Below are 22,735 nucleotides of genomic sequence, written 5' to 3'. Positions count from 1 at the left end.
CATAATATAATAGCCCTTGAGCAAGTGGATATAAAATGCTTGCTGGTGCCATCATCTTTTGATGGATTGAAGCTCGGCACCGGAGAAACCTTGAGAGTGAAACATTTTAATGTATTTAATCCTGAAAATGGTTTTAACCCAAACCATGATCTTCATCCAAATATTAAACATGTAGTTTAATGCAGTGATTCCCAAACTTTTTTTTGCTAGGCCCCCCTTTGTTTTAAAAGAAAAATGTTTGGGCCTAAAAATCAAGAATGTGGGATACTGTTTGTCCGTGATTTGGAGAGCCCAGTGTGTGCTCCCGACGCAGGGAAAACCAATTCTGCAGGGGAAACCTACCTTGGCACTTGTGCAGGTGAAGCCAAAGGGAAGATATGCTTCACCATATTTTCTAGGAAGGAAGTTGTTTTGGAAACATATTTGGCGATGCTTCATATCCTGCTATGCGTTTGTGTGGAAGCCCTGTCAAAAACCTGTCAATTATGCTAGCAGAGTCCAAACGTTCTTTTTTTTTTTCTCTTTTCATACCGCTACCGCTCCACTGTGGGTTTTTCTGTCCAGGCATGGTTGCATTGGCAGTGTGTTTCATTGAAATTTTAAAACATTAAGCTATTGCCAATCATTTTATTACGGTGGATCAAAATCTGATGGCACTTTTCTGCAGTCATATTTCCATCAATTTTGATAAGATCCCCAACACCACTGGTTGAATGGCAGCCCTATAATGTGACACGTTTTACAGATGAGTATAGACACTGAGTGTTGTACCTCAATTCTGACCTCGTCTGTACATACTGACAAAGATTTGAACCAAAAACATCCAATTTGGTGAGACCTGATTTTCAGTCCAGTTCTTGTGTAATTTGGCATACCTTAGCCTTTTCACCCCGTTTCCCTTCCTTATTAATGGTCCTTCCACTGATACAATTTCTGAAGAGGCTTCAGGGTCAGATGCATCTCTCAGGTTCGCCTACTGTAGATAGTTTTTTAGGCCTGCCACTTCTTCCTTTGTCCTCTACTTGTGCAGTTTACGGACGCACTTCACATAGTCCTTTACAAAGCAGCATTTTGGTGCACAAATACTATTATATGCCCATCAGACTGTTATCTTTGTCATTTTTAGTAAATTCATTAAAAGAAATTGTGACAGGCTGCTAGTAACAAGTTCCTGAAGATGTATCACTTCTTCATTGTCGGAGTTATGCGTTTTTTTAAAGGTTGAATGGTCATTATTAGGTGGCCATAAAAATCAACAAAAACATTAATGTAAAAATGGTCAAGTACAAGGCCGGGACTAAAAATGAGGGGAAAAGCAGCCAATGTCCAAAGATACATTAAGAGACTTCCAGAAAGCCTAATGAACTATTGTTGAAGACCACTTAAATACAAGGTAATACAAGCAAAATACAAAGAAATGAGAGGTGTCACTTAACTGTAGATGAAAGAAACAAATAGTTTATATTGGAGAACATCAGCTACTCAGCAACCAGGCTGCTTCTCTTGGTTTTGACCTTTAATCACAGGAAAAATCCACCTGTTTCCTTTCTCTCCAGCCACATATAAGGACCTTAGCCTCCCTTTCTTAACTCCACCTGACATGCAGGATATCACTTTTTACAAAATTTGCATGTTTTTTGGTGTCAGGAAGGCAATCAGAGGAAGACAGACGCTTTCTTGTCCTCCTATCTCCACTGAGAGACAGACAAGAGTGGTTTCCAGTCCTCCTCCTCCTCCACCTTCTCACTGAGAAAATAAAAAGCAGGATAGTGCAAGAAGAAAGGAAACCCTTAGGGATTTCACTCCATCTTTCACTTCTGTGTCAGTTTCTGCCTCCTCCTTCACTCTCTTGTCTCATTCTCTCAGGCTGAACCTTTCCTGGCTCCTATATTCTCTTTTATCATTCTCTTCGTCCTTCCCCTTCCCCAGTTTTGTCCTTTTCTCTCATTCTCTTTGCCCTTACTCTACAAGAGTTTCTTTCCCTTTTCATCTCCACCCTAAGTTTCTTTCTCTGCTTTCTTATCTGGTCACTCTCATTCACAGCACAAGTCCAGGCCCACCAATGCTGCTGTGTAGCTCAAAATAAATTACCTTTCACTCTGAACTGAATCAAACATGTGGTGTTGAAACTTCTGGCTATGAAAGAATTAATGGATTTCAAATGCATACATGCATTTATTTATTCATCTATTTATTTCAAAGATGGTTCAAACAGTCATAGAGAAAATCATTTTAAGGACTCTGGCAAATGCTTTAGCATCTTGGCCAAGTGTCTGCAGAAGATATATAAGATTCCAAATGGTTTCTGGGCTGTCATGAGTTTAATACTCTGGTGGAAGATAAAGTGAAGCGGTCAAAGGCTGACTGACACTGCGCCCGTGTGCCAGCCAGCTGATATCTTGGAGAGATCAATATGGCGGCGAGGTCAGCAAGCAAAGATGAGGAAGACAAATGTTCGACTCAGTATGTTTTTTTCTCCCCAAACAATGATCATTCAACACTGCAGGAGAACACATTTGAGACAAGGCCAACAACTTTTACACTTTAATACACACAGAAAAACCTCAGCCACGTTTTCAGGTACATAAAAAGTTCACGGAAAGTTTTTGAAGACTTTACCGTGCTGCACGCTATAGTAGCCTGCGCATTCAGATCATAGAGTATTGATTGGAGTTTGCAGTGAGAGAACAAGACGGGTGACATAATAGCAGGTTTCAAGCAGCATAAATGATGTTCAGTGGTGCTCCGGCCCTAATTGATATCCCTTGTTGCCAAAATGTCAAAAAAATCTATTGCCAAGAGAAAAAATAAATTAGTAGTTTACTTATGATGCTCGGCTGCTCCAGTTCACTCGAGGAAAATCAATTCTCATCCCTAGCTGGGCTTACTGACGCATTACAGACAAATCCTCATCAAATCAAAACATGCATGGTCACTGAATATTGGCATTTGAGGCAGTGAGAAAAAAAAGATGGTGCTGCGTGCCCTGGGTTTCCGAAAATATGACAGCAATGACTCATTTCGTATTTACTTTTGCTCTGCTTGACTTTGGAGAGATCTATGTGACCTAGCTGCACAATAATTCCAAGTCAGAGTCAAAGAGCTAAACAGCCAGTGGCACATCGACTGCACCTCTGGGTAAATACTAACCCTAACTGCATTTGAATGTTTTCTATTAAACGAGGTCCATAACCCACACTGGTTAAATCAAATTCACAACATTAAAAGTTTTCCCATATTTGAAAGAAGCATATTTAGCACAAATCTCACAGATATAATACAATTAAAGGTTGGACTCCAAAGCAGAATAGGAGTGTCGGGCACAAATGTACCTACTTCTTACATGCAAATTGTGGTCTGGACTCCAGAGTGGACATGGACAACTATCACATTTGCAGTATTGGTAAATACTGCATTAGCTTTCTGCATAGAGAGGTGTATTGTAAGGCTGCAACCACACATCCCTCTCTTTACAAAATCGTCTTCTCACCTTAACTCTAAAACCAAGTTTTTTAACCACTGTTAAAGAAGTAATGACTCAAAAAGGCCCTCTGTATATAAACCACCCTGGAAGCCAATTACAAGCTTCAAACTCTTTAACTGGGATCTTTGTTGCATGTCACAAATTTCCTGCCAGCGCTTTACTGTCACTGTAAGGTAAGAAAAGATCCAAAATACTAAACATGAACTACAAGAAAAGAAACAGCCTTTTACTAAATGTGTCCACAAATTTAAGGTGTAAAACTCATGTTGAGATACCACAGACACAGAAAAAGTGTGAATAACAGTGATTGCATATTAAACAAATAAAATTTGCATGTGTTATTAACAGATTCAGCCATAATGTTAATTTCCTGTTTTGTTTTGAAGCCATTTGGATAATATGGTGAAAGTGTGGATTTGGCCAAATATCTGACTGCTGTTCTGCTCAGTTTTAACAGCATAACCAGAAAACCAAATAACACCTTTAATTTTAGACAACTGAGAAAAATTTCATCACATCTAATAAAAAAAAAAAACATTTAAAATATGATAATATATATAACTTTGGAATACTAATTTGACACAACCTAAAACATAATGACTTAAAACCCTTTTGTTTTTAAAAGCAGCCGATACATCCTTCCCTTGAGAAATATATAGAGAGAAATGGAAGCCTAAATCAGCATGTCAGTCATGCTGTCTTCATTCCTGCCACACATGGGCTGACTAGAAACACAGATCGAAAATCACCATGATGACATGTAAAGTAAATACACCCAAAAGGTGACAAACGTGCATTTTCTGTAGAGCAGAGCTACTTGGAGGAAAAACTCACGAAGAAATACAAGCAGCATGTCTCCTGAGAAAACTGCCAGCTGAACTTTTCAGGCAGCATTAAAGGTTTCCACACTTGTTGGTTTCTGCACCGGTGAGATTTCTTTTAGTGAATAATAGTTCTACAATCTGTTGCCGACCTCGATTACTTTGTCACAAGATTAAATGACTCTTCAGATCCTCTGGTGTTTAATTTAAAAGAAGTTCATTTACCAACCCGGCTACTTTTTCTGATGTTCAGGAACAGTGGGTTGACTCCCAGATGTGGCTGGAACATACTCACGTTGCATATTTGTCTCATTTGTACAGCCACAGCCTCATCTAAGAGCAGGTCCAATTACTCATATGTAAATCAGCCTATGACATAATCTGATGACTTAATGCTCGTTTTCTAGCAGGTAGCAGATACTGTTTTTTAAGACAGAGATGGCAGCACAAATTGGCCTGTCACTCATGGTGTCTTCAGTCCTGCCACTGACGGATTACTGTATGCACCGTCTGGACACAAGCCCAGCAGAGCTCAGGGGCCAGAGAAGTGACTGTTCTTGTTTAAAACTCGATTAAACAACCACTCAGATGCAAAATGACTGCAGATGTAAAATTGCTAGAAAGAGGTGGAATGACAAGGAAAGGATACAAAATGACTACAGATGCACAAAGTGACAACAAAAAGATTTAACGTGTCTGCTGAGAGACTAAAAATGACATCAAATATATTTAAAATGGCAATAGACCAATGCAAAAATAACTACTGAAACAAAATAACAACAGAGGTACAAAATGACTACAAAAATAGGTAAAATTACTTTAGATAGATGCAAAATGTCTATAGAGAGAGTGAGAATCAGTAAAGCAAGATGCAAACTGATTGCAGAGACACATAAAACAATGAGGGGAATTACAATGAAAAAGAATAGATACTAAATGTCTAGACAGAAGTAAATGGGCAATTATGCAAAAAATATCAAAGAGGCATAGAACAATTAAACAGGTAAAATTCTATTTCAGGGATGCAAAAATGATAGAAGAGACACAAAATGACTCAAAAGTGAAAGAAAATAGCTAAAAATCAATGTAAAGCAGTGCAAAAGAGACTAAAAGATAAAATTCAGTTGAAAAAGAGGACTACTACAGAGAGATGTGAAATGATAATGAGTGGAGCCTAAATTGCACTAGAGCAATAAAAAAATGACTACTAGTGAAGGGATGCAAAAAGCCTATATGGACACAAAATGAGCACAGATCGATGCAAAATGCGAGGGAAGTAAAGAAAAAAAGGAAATCACGGCTAAAAAAAAAAGTAATAAGTAATAAGAGTATTAAGGCATATGACAGTAGAGGGATACAAAATGAGAACAGCAACTCAAAGCAATTAAAGAAGACTTAAAGAAACAGCAACTACAAATAGCCACAAATCATATTGGTGTTTTGCTCCTGCACATCTGAATGAATGATTGTGGCCAGAACGTTTCTCCAAATTTGTCATTCTTAAATCCAGCTGTTTCAGACAGTCGCGAGAGCCCACCAGCCAAACCGCCTGCATGGTAGTACGCTGTGCCTGCACGCTTACTGAAAACGCCTTCACAAGGTGAATGGGTCTGCTTTACTTGCAGAGGCTTCGCTCCCCGGTACTCTCATTGATTGTTTTCTCCTGGCTTGGTAAACAGATGGCAGTCAATACAACCCCACAATGACGTCAGAGTTCACCTAGCTGCGGGTCTCCTGGGCTTATCAATTAGAGCTTAAGAATGCAGTCGAGGATTTCATTTGTAGCCTAAGCTGTTATTAGTAACGACAGGTGGGTATTGAATGTGGCGCAACGCAGCGCCGGAGAAAATTGTGATAAATGACAGAGAGGATGCTCTCTCTCTCTCTTTCTCTCTCTCTCTAAAGACAGCTACTGGTCGTCAGGACAAGAGGAAATTTGCGTGAGTGCGGCTCAGGCTGGGAAAGATTCAGTGCCGAAAAAAGGGGTTTGGAGAAAAGTAAAACTTTCAAAAGCTTTGATGCCTACTCTGCTGGGCATTCACCACGTGTTAAAGCGAACCACGCGCCCGTTCTCTGCGTTATGAGACACGCACTCAGCCACATCTGTTTACCTTATGGTCGATGATGCTGTTGTATCCCTGGAGGATCGGGGGGTGAGGCTTGGCGACCCCGACGGAGGCTTCGGTGGGCCGCCGCAGCTGTTCATGCTGCCTGATGCGCGTGTCGTTGGCGTCTCTGGAAGCGCCGTTGAAGCTGCCGTTGTACACGAGGAACAAGCTGGCGCACAGGAGAAGCACGAGAAGCACGGCTACCCCATGGCGCTGACACAAAGACACAAGCAGATGCGGGCAAATTAGCCGAGTTCCACCGGACTGAGTTTAACCTGCACCTACGGACTTCATGCAAGATGAGCGGCAGCAGCAGGCGCTGGTTTGTCAGTAAAAGCCCAACTTCCTGTAATGCATGTCACGTGCGACCAAAAACTTAAAAACAGCTTTTATCGAACTATGATAAGGGCACAGCTAATGTTTATGACGCTGTCAGGCTGTTAATTATCTTCTTTACTTAGTTTGCATGCATTAATATTAATCATCAGGTGCGTTGAGGAGCACATGTGTACTGTAATTTACAGTAGGTGCCACACCTCAGAGGACACCAACAGCTTTTAAGTAAAAGTTCTAATAAAAAAGAAAAATAAATCACCTATGTGAATTCATGCCAATCGTACATGAACAGGATGAGCAGCTCACGGCACTTTCAATTTGTTTTCTTTTCTTTATTTCTTTAAAAAAATAGTTTAGAATTAATGCTTATCAGTTAATATTAAAGCAACACGGATATTGTTCACTTTCTACAGTGTATCCGTATTAAACGGAGACAAATCAAGCATCCAGCGCGCTGTGCTGTAGTGGAGCTTTAGTGCCAAACAGAGCGCACAGCTGGACGCCCATTGTTCTGATCCTAATCTTTTGATCCGACACTGTACGCCACAGCGGCGTTATGTCGATTATAGCGCACTTGACGGAACAATGCTGGATTTAAAAGCGAGCACAAACAGTTTGACTGCGGGGTTACATGGCAAAACCCTTTACCATAGGTGTCTTCATTTTGCGGCGCGCTGTCTTATCGCTGCGGTTCAGTGCGTAAGGCTCCACTTTCACTCATGGTCCAGCGTCATCTGCTCGCCTCCCGAATGCACTCCAGTCCGTCCGCGCTGTACCAGCCCGCCTGCCTCTGCCCGTGTGTCTTCAGACTGGAGCCCAAGCGCAATTCATACAGAGGAGACCGCGACAGATGTTCACTGTTGTACCTCTGCTGGGTCTTAATGCCCCCCGAGTTCTTTAGGAGCCGGTGAGTGGAGGCGCAGCGTTTTTAATTAAACAGACTACTGCAAAAGAGTGATAAGACCTATTTGCTAAACGTTATTTCCTGCTGAGGCATATTTGATGTAAATCTGCGCAATTAAACTAGAGTACAGTGAGCCCACTCTGTCATCTTTTGACGTCTGCTGCATTATCCATGGGATGGATTATAAAGACAAGAGAAGTTATGGCTTTACAGTGCAGACGTTATCTGGCACAACTCCCTGAATGTCTGTCACTCAGTGGTGAAACCACATGTTCATTCGTGCGCTGTGTTTATGTTCAAACTACACTGTACTCGAGTATTTCAGTTTTTAGATCTCCTCATACTTCCACTGTAGACTAGAGATTCTTTGTAGATTGTACTCCAGTCTGCAAAGAATCCCATTCATCACGTCCTTCCTTAAGAAATTAGACTCTTAAGGCGGTGTTACTTATTAAACTACTCCATCACATCCAACCATAAGCTGCACACATTACTGCACCAGCAATAGGATATGAAAAACTCAAAAAGAGCCCATTTCTATAATTGTGAAGGACACTTTTTACTTTTACCCACCATTGTTGCTGAACTGCTTTAACCTGTAAAGCTGTATTTAAGTAAATACTGAATCCTTCCTCTTCTCCATTCAGCGCATCAGAACACAGATTTAAAAACAGTTAAAATCTTTATTTCCTTTTCATTGTTTTTGAGTTTTCCACACTTTTTAAAAATATAATTGATTTTACTTAATTTTCTCTTATTTTTAAAATTTGTTGAAAGCTAGGTGTAAAATGCCACCACACTGAAACCAATAAATAACCTAAAACTAAATACTTTTACATCAATATCATATCAAATTGAATCTGTAGTACAGTAATCCAGTGAACTGACAACGAGCATTAATGAATGGAGCGTGTCTGCAGGAATGATACACTGTTAAAAACATAAAGAAGCAGTTGATCATCCCAGTAGAAATCTAATTCTGTTAAACTTTAGGGAAATTGGTCTGTCCTATTAGAAACCAACAAGCATCATCAATCAGTTTTACCTGCTTTGATTCAAATTAAAGTGACAACTGGACAGGTATTAGATCAAGTCTTTTGTTTGAGGAGGAACACTAGGAGCACTGCTGGATGCCTACAAAATAAGCTCCAGTGGGATACTCAGAGGCTTTAATGAGGACATGACCCCCTTAAGCAGGACCTGTGCTTACAGCCCAGCACCTTGCAGTGTGCCTGGAATTCACCAGAAAACACCAGAATGGGTGGCCTGGAGACACCATGGAAAACATTATATTACCTGCAACATCTATGAGAAGAATAGGGTAGCAGTAGTGAACCTGCCAGTCCTGTTGTTCTCTGGTGAATGCCAATTGAGCTGCACAGCGCTGGTGTATAAGCACAGGTACCACTGAAGGATATTGGGCCCTGATACCAGCCTTATGGAGTTGGTTTCTAACAGTTTGGTCAGAAACATACACATAACCCACTGGAAGTAATGTTGTGAGACTTTGGCTGTATTCCTCTCATTTCCCTGCACACAAAGGAGCAGACACCGGTCCTGCTGGTGGACTCATGCATTTCCACACTCCTGCCTATTTCCCAGTATCACCTCCATGCTCTACAGACTGTGCCGGGAGAACCATATTATTCTTAGCAATTATAGATCAATTTGTTTTAAGATTCTCTGGACTCTAGGATGCCTTTGAAAACAATCAGAGGGCAAATGGTACTGTTCCTTTTGGGCACATCATAAGACCAGTAAAATAAATTGTTAACAGCTAGTTATATTTTCAGGATATACCAATAAAGTAGAGAAACAGAGAGATTCATGGACCTGCTTTGATATTTTCACACTAATATACACATAGGCAGCCATACATGCACTGCATGTCCATGCATACACACATACATATATATATATCATATCGAAAAAATATAAGTAAAATAGTAACAGCGGAAAAAAATAACTTGTGCAAACCAGATGGAAGAAACCTCCCCCCCCCCCCCCCCTCCCATCCCCATCATTCTTTGAAACAGGAATGGAGTCAGCTCATCAGCTTCATCCATACCGCTGGTGCAGTACACTCAGAGAGGGTCAGACTTCTTTATTCAGAACCTGAGTTTTGGATCAACTGAAAGCAGCACCTTGTGCTGCCTGAGAATTTCATTTTCATTAATTATTCACAGGCCAAAGATGTTTGCTATGTCCTCATCTAGTCCAAAACTTAAAAAGTGATCAATGAAATAAAAAAAAGTTTTAAAATGTACAGTCAGCTGATGTAGTTGGACCAAAACAAATACAATGCAGTCACGTCCTACGGATGCAGTTTGAAGTCTTGCAGCATCTACTAACATTCACATTCAGACAGAAGGATAGAGTTTAAAAATATTCATGATTTAAGAGCATTTTTCACTCCGCTCAAGTCAGCAGCAGATGAGAAGATGGTATTTGAGAGATGTTTTTTCTGGAATGAAAGAATCAACTCAAGGATACGGCCTCGGATATTTCCTTTTCTTCTTATGGTCAGCATTTTGATCTGCTGAAGTGAAGATAACTTCATTAACAAAGGGCACAAAGTCACAAAAAGAAGAAGAAAGAAGCTGCTTTTTTTAAGCTGCTACACGGATCTATTTTGAGATTTAGTGCATTTTTTCTATCACATCTTTTAGAATAATGGTGAAATGTCTAAAATACACATTTATGCTTTTATTTTATCATCTATTGAACATTTATGCAACTTAGCATGTCTTATTTTCATTAACATATAATGTTGGAAAACTTACCATTTAAAAAAGGAAAAAAAAATATTAAAGACATAAAAAAAACCTACTGCATACTCTGATGATTTTTTTTTTTAGATATAGATTATTTGCTAATTACATAAGTGTATGGATGTCATGCTACTTCTGAAAGTTAAATCAACACAAAGCAGAGATCATAATATCTGAGGTTCATCTTTAATCACTGAACATTTGAATAAGAAACAGAACAAAAGTCAGTTTAGAAAAAGAATATTGCAAATGTTAAACCATTTCTAATTCAAGTTGACAAAGAAAAAATAACAGATTTTTAAAAATAAATTCTCTGGTTGGAGCCAATTAAATTACCAGCCTAACTAGTTCTAGCTAGCACATTCCTCAAACCCTGTAAGCTGACCTCTTCTGCAGCCCTACTCAGAATCTAAAGGACACAGCCATCATTTTCAAAATAAACCTCAAGATACTTTTTGGCTTTTACTTTAGGTGCCCCATAATTTTTTGCCTTGACACCAAGACATATTCCACATTTTGTTGTTTGTGATTGTTTTGTTTATTTCCAATTGTTTACTTTGGTGTTTTGACTTTTGCTACACTTTTTTGACATTCTATTTATTTAGTTTAGTTTTTTTTATGCATGCATTAAACGTGTTATAGAAATAAAACTGAATGGGGTTAAAATGAGACAGTTGAGCCAAATGACACAGAAAAACATCTTTTGATTAGATCTTTACAAAAGTTGCCAGCAATAAACAAGGTCTCATCTTGTCGTCTGCCATTCTTTCTTCTGTGACTGCAAGTTGTTGTGTCAGATCTTGGACCGCCCTCCCTCACTTATCTGCACTCAACCCCTCCTAATCTTATTGGCATGGAGTGCTGCAAGTGCTACAGCTCAGAGGATGTTTTTATATGTGTTATATTACTGACTGGCCTCACAAGCCAAAGAAGACAAGTTTTGCTTATGTCTTGATCTTAAAAGACTAGAAGCAACAGAATTCTCAAAAGAGGTCAAAATCCAGGCAGGCAGAATATATTTTGGCAGAAAATAAAATGTAATATATATCATATGCTTGTTTTAAAAATGTCATCTGTTTATTAAAGTACTTTTTTTCTATTTCCATGCCCTCGTCACAATCCCGGGTCAATAATTTGTTTTATTCATTCTGTAGGATTATGAAATACTTATGTTCACTTTTTGAGAACCTCTGAGTTTTGTAACTTAAATTTCTAGTTTTTGGTTCTTGGTTGCGTTCATATATCTTCTCTTTTTCGTGTCTCGTCTCTGTGTTCTGTCTTCAGCGTCTCCTTTTGACGTCTGTTTTGTTCTTTGGTTTTCTCCATCTATCATGTCTCCATGTCTGATTATTCCCCAGTCCCAGCGTCAGCCTCACCTGAGTCTCTATGCGTTGCTGCCTGCTTTATTTTGTTAGTCCCCTATCGTGTTTGTGTATGTTCACTTTTGCTTCCCATGTGTCATTAGTCAGATTTAGTTCACCTTTGTTCACTTGTGTGTTCCATCTCCTGATTTCCTTATGTGTACATTTAAGCTCTAAGTTTTCTTCTGTTTGTTGTGGTGATCTCCTCTCATATTGTGTGTACTCCTGTTTGTGGGTCTGCCAAGACTAGTTTTTTAGTCATTCTGTTCCAGCTCTGCTCTGCCTTTGTTTGTTAAGTCTGCCAGCTAATAAAGTGGAGATTTCAGTTAAGTCATTGACTTAAGAGTCATTGCTTAACTGCTTAAGTTGTGTGGCGTATATACTCTGGAAAAGATGGACGTGGTCACCTTTGGTTTTTTGGACTGATCTAAAGCATGATTAGCAAGGTGTATATATATACTGTACAGGTATAAATGCACACAGACTGGTTAACCAATATCAGGTAAAACGCAACACTAGATTTTCACTCACCATAACTAGAGTATGGGCTTCCTGGAAGAGTTGTTAGTAAAAAAAACAAAGACAGGACAAATTGCAGCTGAGATTTCCAGTTCAGTGATCCAAATTAGTTGAGATGAGGCCTCGGTGAATTATTTTTTAAATTCCCCTCATGTACAGTTGTATTAAAGAGAAAGTATTGCCTACCTTTGAGGATGTTTTTGGCTCATACAGCACTTTGAAAACAGGGTTAGCCTAAGTAGATGATCTACAGGTTTTCATATTATCACACAGCATAGTCACCATTTACAATTTTACTCCACAAAATGTCCTCATGCTCGTGGTTTCCCACAGATCTCAGTCACTGGACCGATCTTGTTCAGTTTCTGTCTGGCGCCCCTTGCCCATGTAAAGTGTTCTAGCACTGTTATCCATTTACTGCCAGTTGTATAACTTAGCCAGTCTGGAAGAAAATCTGGGTTCACAGCATTTCTGCCTCACGCTATTTCTTATGTACCTGAACTCAAATAATGTTCAAGTCCTTGTTCTTGGTCCTGATCATATTTCTAACGGTGCTGCTCAGTAAGTAACTGATCCGAAGCAATCGGAGTTTTACATCTTTGATTAACATCTCAGTTTTAACCAGCATTTCACAAGTGCCTTTTGACTCGATATAACATTGCCATGCTCCTCTGTAGCTGAACACATTAAAATCTATCATTTCCTCATATTATTACAACTTGTTATGCATATATCTTAGTGATGTATATGTTTGGCACTTAATCCACTTTTTGGTCACTGTTTTGAAGCACCTTTTAACTCTGCCTTAGAAAACGTTAGGGACATAAAGGTTATTATTATTAAATTATTAAATGTTTGGCCTCAGAGGCTGTCACTTCCATAAAAAACCAGCGGTGTGGCTTTGGCATAAAACAACTCAATTACAATTCATGACTCAGCATAAATTACATCTTTGTTTACTGGAATAAAGGAAGATGTCAACCAGAGCAACAGAGTGGCTGAATAATGTTTTTGTAATATGTTTTGAGCAGCAAAATAGTTCAATGGCACAGATGAAGAAGACATGTAAGGTTTTAGTAACACGGGCAGCACTTGTTGGCTCATTTTGTTTATAGTTTTAATCTTTGCTCAGGTAAAAAATATATATATGCAGATTATAACCAGCTTTAAGCAGCTTTCCAGCAATTCCATTCTGCACGAAGCACCACATATGACAATATGACAGCATTAAATATAGAGAGGAGTGGCTGCATGTTTCACCCCCATTTGCTAGTGATTGTGTATAATCTGCTTATGAAAAAAAGATCCCCAAGGGAGACGCAAGAGAGACTTCCCAGAAGCAATAACTCACATCAGTGTTGCCATCTGAGTCACTGGGGGAAAATGTGCAATAAAACAGCGAAAGGTTGGAAGGCTGAACAATAACAACAATAACAAAAACAGCATATGAGAACAGGACTTTCACAGAAAGTCTGTTTTCGAAGAGTGCACCGATTGCTGCGTGGTTAGAGGGCATGCATATCTCTGAGCTTTAGCGGGGATATTTGGGGAAACGTGGGCAATTTGGCAAATCGACAAAGCATTCTCAGGAGCACAAATTATTTACTCCGCGGCTGTTTTTCCACTGCTGCTGCTGATGTCGTGAATTTTAAAATCCCAATCATATTTGTGACGTAAAACTGTAACGCCCCATAACAACGTCCACAGACATTTGACTTCAACTTCCAGGGGATTAAAAGACAACACGGTCTGATTTTTTGTGCTCATATTCCCTCTTGGGAAACCAGACAAAAGTGTTACAAAAGTCTACACAAGCACGTAGAAGCAAGCAGGACGTCTGTGCAACACCTTCACTTTAATTCCCCCCCGAGTCGGGTTTTATCTACAGTCCCGAGAGGAGAGTGATGCCTCAAACTGAAAGCTGGAAAATAATGAAAATTTGCAGCATAATATGAACACGAGGAAGCTTTGCTCGATCCATCTTTACAGAGATGGATTTAATGAATTCTTCTGTATCTTCATTATTAGTGCAGCCTATTGCGGCATTTAATACTTCTCCAAAGGATTTAAATGAACGGATTTATTTTTGTGGAAATGCCACGACCAGGATTACTACAGCTTGGATGTTATGCTGGTGCTTTTACATTATACATGAATCTGTTGTAAGATAAAAGGATCAAACCTCCACTGTGAGTTTGTAGAAACTGTTATAAAGCCAGAAACAGAGAAGTCAGTTGTTGCAGCTGCTCTCGTTAAAGTAGTAACTGGTTTTTCCCCCCTGCGTGCTATAAAAAGTCTGGTTTCTGTGAACTCTAACTGTGCTCTCTTTTAAAACAAGTTCCACTGAGTATTCATGAGGGGCCAGTGCAGATCTCTGCTGTGTGGGCGCTTCGGCTCTATATACTCTTACCATCACCATCAGACCATGAGAAGCCATACAAATTTAAAATGTAATCACCACCACAAGCAATCTAGCATGCCAGCAGCAGCTGGAGCATGTTGATCGACTGCAATGATCCCTGGAGTACTGAGGTTATGACGCTGCAAAATCTGATTGTCAGGGCCAGCACGATGATGATGATGATGATGATGGTAGTTGTAATGCTGCTGAGTATGCGGACAATGAAGGATGCTGATTGGCAGGTGTTTGCCTTCTTCAATGTGCGGGCATGCTCAGTCGCCTAGTTATTACTTGCCATAGGCCATGCCATGTCTGATTGTCTGTCGCCCACGTCTGCACTATATTTCTCCCTTTTATGTTGTCTCTAATCCGATGCAGATCTGAATCCCGCCTCTGATTTATGAGTGAAAGCTGCTCCCCACGGTTCTGCAGGAGGGGGACTTTGACAAGAGAATCATACTGGCTTTTTGTCCTTTCCATAATTAGAGAGTACATCCAATTCACCCCGTTCATTACCCTTGGGCCCAGTGACAAATGATGAGCAGGCGTGTTTTAATGCAGGCACACTGCCCCATTTGGGGCGAATGAGCAACAGTGCATACAAGAGCGGGAGAGATGGGAGATGCATTCACAAGGTACTTATCATATCACACTAAAAATAGGGAATTCTTATTTTCATCCAACATCCCACTGAGATAATAGCTGCATGTTTGACCAGGAGAATAAAGACACAGGGAGGATTTAAAGGACTACATGAATCGCTTTGAATGTTTTTTCACATTTGCTATAAATAACATGCATTCTGTCGTGACTTTAAAAGACTCTCCTCGCTAGATCTGAGCAGAACCTTCAAAAATGCTGTGATGGGGATTCAGCTGATCTTGGATGATGTGACTTGTTATACTGCTGAACTGCATTATGCTGTTGGTGGGTGTTTTTGTTTTCAATGCATTTTTTCCCACACCGTTTTTATTCTACAGAATAAAAAAGGTGTGGGAAAAATGCATGTAATAATATGTATAAGCATGTGCTAAATAATTGGATTGTTGAATCAACATTATTATTATTATCCTTAAAGAATATTTTCATCTTCTTTTTAACTATTATATCCCTTTTGCTTTGGGATTATGTGTAGTTCTCTTTAAAAACTGAGGTAACTGGACAAGTGGAGGACAAAAGAAGAAGTAGCAGGCCCAAAAAACAATTTACAGTGGAAGAACAGTATCTGAAAGTCACGTCCATCAAAATATAAATAAATAAAAATCAATAAATCTCTGACAGACCTGACCTGACCTGAGAGATGACTCTGGAACCTTCAGTTGATCCATCTACTGTTCGCTGAAGCCTCATCAGAAATGGTCTCCGTGGAAGGCCGGCTGTCAGGCGGCCATTCATAAGGAAAGGAAACAAGCTGAGGTATGCCAAAGTATACAAGGACTGATAACTCCAAATTTTTTGTTTCAAATCCTGGTCAGAGGATTTCAAAAGAGAGATACTACTGTTGGGGTGCCTGAGTCATTGACCCAGAGTTTTGAGTTTTCATTATTATTGTACTTTGATTTTTGCCTTTATTTATCATTTCTAGTCTTTTGGTTTCTTTGTCAGAGTTGCGCTTCTGGGTTCTGTTCTGTGTTCCATAGTGTTCCCCCGACTACGGGCGCATTTTTCATGGGACTCGTTTAGCTCTCCAGCCACCTGCCTCGCCTGGTCCAGTCCGGTCCACGTCCGGTACCTCAACATCGCCAGCCACCTTCCAGGCTGCTGACTGGACTTCATTGGCGTTGTGGACGGCCTCCTAAACTGGATCGCCGTCGTTGCTTTTCGCGCGGCCGGCGCTGTACAGTGCAGCGAGGAATGCCCAGACCTCTACATTGGAGAGACCAAACAGCCACTTCACAAGTGCATGGCACAACATAGAAGAGCCACCTCCACGGGACAAGACTCAGCAGTCCATCTGCATCTAAAAGATAAAGGTCACTCTTTCGAAGATGCCAACGTTCACATTTTGGACAGAGAGGACAGATGGTTTGAAAGAGGAGTGAAAGAAGCCATCTATGTCCACTGTGAGCGACCATCTTTGAACAGAGACGGTGGTTTACGACACCAACTGTCTGCCATCTATAATCCAGTTTTGAGTTCCCTTGGCTCATGTGATTAGGTAGAGGATCATCAGGGGTCCTTTGTCCCTCTTTGGGGGGAAACTCCCACTGGCTTTAAATCTGGGACTCTCCACCTTTTGACCTTAGAACTGAAGAAGCTTCTCGGATGAGAGGTGAAACGTCTTCAAGCAACTCAAAGAAGTCCAGACGCTTTTCTTTCTAAGCTCCTTAGACTATGATGACCTGGATGACTGAGAATCTTCACAGACAACAAGAAAGCTACTCTAAGAGAGTTCAGGTTGTTTTGAAGAAGACAAGTGGTCAGACCAAATATGGACTTTCGAATTTGTCGGACAAACGTTGTTTTTGCCTCATACACTAGTTTTGTATGTTTGCATACGTTTAAGTAAATCGCTGCACCTATTTCTGATTTTCCTCACTATATATAGATATAGATAGATAGATCTATCTTTACATGATAGGTGGCTCAAGACTCCCCCCCCCCCCCCCCCCCCCATACTGTAAGGGAGAATTCCAATACTGTAGGTCCCATGTGTACAGAAGAGCCAACTGCAGCTTCTCTCTGCATTAAGTTGCATTTCTTGCAGCTCATAATTTTGGGATTTTTCCAATTGCACCATTTTAATTTTGTGTCACTGCTCTTGGTCCCATATTCCAGGTGGCCAAATGAAAGCCAATAATCTAAATCTGAACTTTGAATAAAACTGCATTGTAATTACACATGTTACCCCCTCAGCTCTGTCTTTCAGATACACAATATTCAGTATCACTCCTGGTTACACTCACTTACCTGCCAATAACAGCAAAACTGAAATTATTTTATTTAGTCCATCAAACTCTACAATGCTTTATTCTAAAACACTTGGTGCTTCATCCACATGTGTCCAAACTGCAGAAATCCTTCTGTTTTCATGGTTTTATTGAAGTCAGCAATGTCTTTGAAAACCATTGCTAAGTTAAAGCCAGTTTAAAAGCCCTCGATGGATCAGTTGCACAATATATCACAGATCATTTAACTCCATATTTTGCCTCCAGGTCACAGAGGTCACCCTGCCAAAGACTTCTCTCAGTGGCCCCCCTTCTTGCCGAAAAGCTAAAGGCAAACTGGCTCTGCTGTTATTGCCCCCAGGCTCTGGAACAGTCTGCCATTCAATGTAAAAACCTGACAACTGACATACCCTCCCCCCCCCCCCCCCCCCCCCCCACTTGCTGTTAGTCAAGTCTGTGTCTCGTGATTTTCAATGTGAGCATTTTATTAGTTTTTCCCCCCTAAATGTTTAGAAAAAAAAATCCATTTATGTATGCTTTTATTTTTAATTCCTTTTTCAGGTTTATCCAAGTATTTCTCTTATTCGGTTACATTTTTATAATGATTTTCTTTGTTTGGTTTACAGTTTTATTATGTTGGCATGAGTTTTACGTTTTGACACCAGGTTTTCAGAAACCTCAGTGTGTGTGAGGGTTGTTTTTTTTGGTTTTTTTAAATGTGCTATATGCTGTAAATACAATTGACTTGAAGTTTGGAGGGAACATATTTACTAATTATGGAACCCAGCCATTGTTAAAAGGATTTAGGTCTACTAATTATGTTTATGGTTATATGTAAAATTGCTTTTCATACTGTGGCACAATATTTAAAAAAGTCCCTCAGAAATGGTTACCAGTCATGTGAAGCACACCTTATATCATAACCAATGTGCAGGCTGGACTCAAGTCATTTTAAGTGAGTTTATTTACGGTGAACTATTTACAAGCTCTTGAGGCGAGTCAAATCCAGTTAGTCAAGGTGTGAGCTCTCTCTCTCACTCTCACTGAGTTAGTTCTTATCAGAACAAGTGTTGTGCTTCTTTTTCTCTTATATTTATTCCTTTTTGTTGTCATAGCCTCCCTACACATCCTCGGTGCAGCTCAACCAACTGCCAGGAGTTCAGTCACAGATTTACAGACGCTGGCTGATGTTGCTGACAACTACTAGCCTCAAGCAGAAGTGAAGGGTGGGCGAGAGAGGAACAACACTGTCACAAGTTTTGTGACTCCTATAACTGTTATTATTATTTTTTTCATATGCAGACTTTGACATGTAAATCGGAAAGCTACTACAAGTAAATGACCGAAACGTTGCCAAAAACCTGATCAACTGAAACTTAAACAGTTTGACCCCTTTCATTTTTGCATGAATGGGGGTCTAGCTCTTTCTGTAACAAACACTTTGTTAACATGATAATGATAGCTGACAGGCCATTAGGAGGGAAATTAATGAATTATATTACCAGATGGGCCAAAAAATGAAGCCCATTCATGATGGCATGCAGGTAAATTAGAAAAGAGATTTCCAGGACTGAATTTAATTAAATAACGTCAATCATTAGGGCCATTCAAATGAAGATAAAGACCAAATAATACTTAATCCTACCCCTTTACCCAGTAAACTGCTGTCATTACATGACAATCTGTTCACTTTGTGTGTATTTACAGTTGGTGTAGCTAGGCCAGGACATCGTCCACTGGGGGATTGTTTGTTTTCCATATTTGTTGACTGTGGAAACATCAAGAATAGGGTGATGGGTGTCCTTTGCTCTGAGCTAGCCTTTAATTAAATTGCTCCCTCAGGCATGATGGAAGAGGGAATCTAGTTTCAGGGGTGACTGGGCCACGGATGAAGACCTGGTGCTTTGTACAGGTCTGGCTTTGTTGTGTGCCTCTATTGGAGGGGAGACGAGCAGACAAGCACTCACAGTATAACTTCACCAACAATTAAAGCAACGTCCTGGTGATGAATCAGGAGATATTTTTACTCTTTTATCCTCGCAAGGAAATTTGTTTTGTTGTTAGGTAAAGAACTTATGTAATCGATCTGTGTCTCTGTGTGTGTCTGTGTGTGCCAACATCCAACTAATGAGTGAAAGTAAAAAGGCAATGAATCTTAAATAAATGACAGAGGCACACAGTGCATAAAAGTTGCCAACACTTTGCAGAGGTTCAAACCTCTCCTAGCATCAACATCAGCTGTGTGCTGGGAGCTTCGTGGCATGCGTTTCCATGGCTGAGAAGCATCTGGAGCTATAATGTTTAGGTTGCTCAGTACTGTTTTTCATATCTTCTGCTTTCTGCTCATCCTTTTTTGGGCTAGTCAGAGCAAATCATTTGCTTCCATCTCAATTTATCCCTAGCCTCCTGTTTTGTTACACTAATAGTCTGCATGTCCTCCTCTACTATATCCACAAACCTTCTCTGTGGCCTTCCTGTTTGTTTTTTAGTATTTACATATGCATTGTACTCCACAATTTCATCTCAAGACGTAGCTTCTGGATTTGCGAACAGACATATAAACTACAAATACAATTTTGCGATTCCTATGTTGTAGCTATATTGTGATTGCATTGTCAAATGTTATAATATTAGACTATGTACATGCCTCTTATAGACATGCCGATGTCTATAAGAGGTGAATTGTTTTGGTATTTGTATCTCAGTAAAATTGGACATATCAATTGTAAGGTTTCCTTTTAAAAAAATTCTTCTTTCTGTCACAATGGCAATAAAGTTTCACAAAGTCGACCCACGTTCAGATAAGAACTGAAACAGAAGAGGGGATAGCACTCTGGAAACTCAGGAAGCTGGACTGTATGAGGGCGATAGGGTAGCCAGGTGTCCCACTTTTATATTAACTTTGTTCAAGTTTCACATGTTGAGACACGTGTTATGACAATTTTCCATATTTTGATTTCTCAAAACATGAGTTTCACATTGAAATGTGGCTCTGAAAGATTTGTTATAACAGAGATGAATTCCTGATCAAACTAAAGCATGATTGGTAGACATAAAAGCAGCTAAAGCAGCTAATGATTTGGAAAGTTGTCACAATTTATTTTAAATGAAACATAAAAGTGTGTCCAAGGACTTTTGCATAAGACCACTAAAACAAACTTTACTGTTCATTTCTACTTATTGCGTTAACTTAGTGAGGACATGAGGGAAATTGCTTTCAAATAAAGCACATTTATCCTTCATATGATGAATACCTGATGTGTAAGATTAGCTCTCAGCATTAGTATTGTGTTCCACACAAACATACAGACAGGGAGACTAACCAAGCACACGTGAACCCAGGTAACAAAGCAGGTTAGTGAAAGCCACCCAAGAAAATAACCTTCAAAATATAACAGAAATAAATTGAAAGCAAGACAAAGAATGAAGTTCCAGAGAAAACAGGACACGGGAGGAACTGAAGAATGAAATAATGATGAGGAAAATAATATTTGTTAAAGCTATGGATTTTGTATTATTCTATATCTCTTACCAAATGAGTTTTGCATTTATGTATTGTCTATTTTAAGCATACAAATTCGGGCTATTAATGCTTGACAACAATTCCTTTTATGTAAAGGTAAAAGTCTTAATATGAAACAAACTGTGTTGGGAAAGTACACAGGCCCTAACTTGTGATGTAAAGGCTGGGAAACCTTTCTTATCATCACCCACAATGATTGTTCCTTTTCTGTTCTATGGATTTTTTTTTTTCTGTTTTGCTGCTTGGGCAACTTTTATTTTATAAAAAAAAAAAAAGCCTCTTGCAACTACTTTTATTGCATATTTCAGCTCTAGTGCACAATGAATTTTAACCCAATTCAGCTAAAGAACAGCAGTTTTCCCCTCTCTGTTACACCAAATCTCGGTGTAATGCAACCCTTCTGAAAACGTTGCTGCCCTCACTGCCATTAATGTGTCCATCCACCTTCCAGCTAATGGAAATTTACATTTGGTGCACCTAAGTGCCTTTTTCAAAGTGCCACTCTAATGTGCCATTTTCAGCCCCCTCCATTTGAATCTTTATTGAAAGTTGTGCTGAAATTCCAAGAAAATTCATGGTTAGGAGGAAGATTACAGTTTGTGTCCAAGATAATTTCGACACTCAGCGACTCTCTCGCCATCCTAATTTCCCTGTGGACATAGCAACCTACCATCCAAGTGACTGGAGGCCAGAATCCCATAAATGAAGGCGTCTTTTCTCCATTCTAGTTCCACTCCCTGGTAATAACTGGCTGAGATACAGGCCAGGAGTCTATCTCCCTCTTTGGCTGGTTTGGCTGAATGAGTAATGGCTAATTAACTGTCTGAATATGATTGTTTATCTGACTTTATGATCTGACTGTGTGCCAGTTTGTCTGCCTCTCTGCCTGAGTGTCGTCTATGAGTCTGTCTGCAGTCAGGCCAGTCCACTCCTGACAATAGTGCAAATGTACCAGATGCTCTGCTGTAAGGTCTGTGCCTCAGTGCTGGCATTGTGCCACCGCTCCTGCTTCACTAGGCTAATGTAAATGCACTGTCTCATCATCTGGGCCCATAGGGAGGCACACTTGTCTGCCCCGACATGCTCGCTCTCGTGGGGGGAAGCAAGTGGGCCAGATGCTAGCGAATGACAAGGGAGCCATTGGAGGTCAGGAGTGAAGGACTGCAAAACATCGAGGCTGAAATCATTTATAATGCTGTCAGTGAGTGCAAAAGCCATGGCAGTGCCCCCTTTTAAATGGCTGTTACTCTTTAACAAATATAACAGTGCTAAATATGTCACTTGAGCCTTTGCACTTTGGTAACTAACGGGCAAAAAGAGCTTTTTAGTGTAGTTTGTTTTTCATGACACACGCCCTGTCATATCAGACTGAGTGGAGCTTTCCTCATGGCAAATTTCATCCTCTGGACTTATTCAACTACGGGTAATATAATAATGGCACTGTAAATACTTAGGTTAGGACTGTTATATATCCAGACTTTCCTCTGTAAAGTCCTCAAGGGTGCACTTGCTCAAATTATAATTCTTTTTTCTCACTTACACTTCTAGAAATCACTAATTAGTGGAAATCAAGGTAACTATGCAGAAAAAGCTAAAGGCACACGTTGGCAGCAATTTGT

General features: G+C 39.9%; 1 protein-coding gene across 2 annotated transcripts in view; it reads right to left on the bottom strand.

Annotated features, from left to right (window-relative positions):
- st6galnac5a (ST6 (alpha-N-acetyl-neuraminyl-2,3-beta-galactosyl-1,3)-N-acetylgalactosaminide alpha-2,6-sialyltransferase 5a) overlaps positions 1-7,582 on the bottom strand; it is a 62,206-nt gene extending 54,624 nt beyond the window's left edge. Inside the window, exons 1-2 of one of the 2 annotated variants that reach the window (XM_026149654.2) lie at positions 7,398-7,582; positions 6,417-6,626 (exon numbers count right to left, since the gene is read on the bottom strand). In XM_026149654.2, coding sequence (XP_026005439.1) covers positions 6,417-6,626; positions 7,398-7,412 — 225 coding nt within the window. In that variant the 5' untranslated portion in view covers positions 7,413-7,582. The remainder of the gene's footprint in view (positions 1-6,416; positions 6,627-7,397) is intronic. The other variant, XM_080293203.1, reaches the window with a different exon arrangement.
- Between the last annotated feature and the right edge of the window lie 15,153 nt (positions 7,583-22,735).

This window comes from Astatotilapia calliptera, chromosome 18, assembly GCF_964374335.1.
Source record: "Astatotilapia calliptera chromosome 18, fAstCal68.1, whole genome shotgun sequence".
Taxonomy (NCBI): domain Eukaryota; kingdom Metazoa; phylum Chordata; class Actinopteri; order Cichliformes; family Cichlidae; genus Astatotilapia; species Astatotilapia calliptera.
This window is presented reverse-complemented; position numbering and strand designations above follow the sequence as displayed.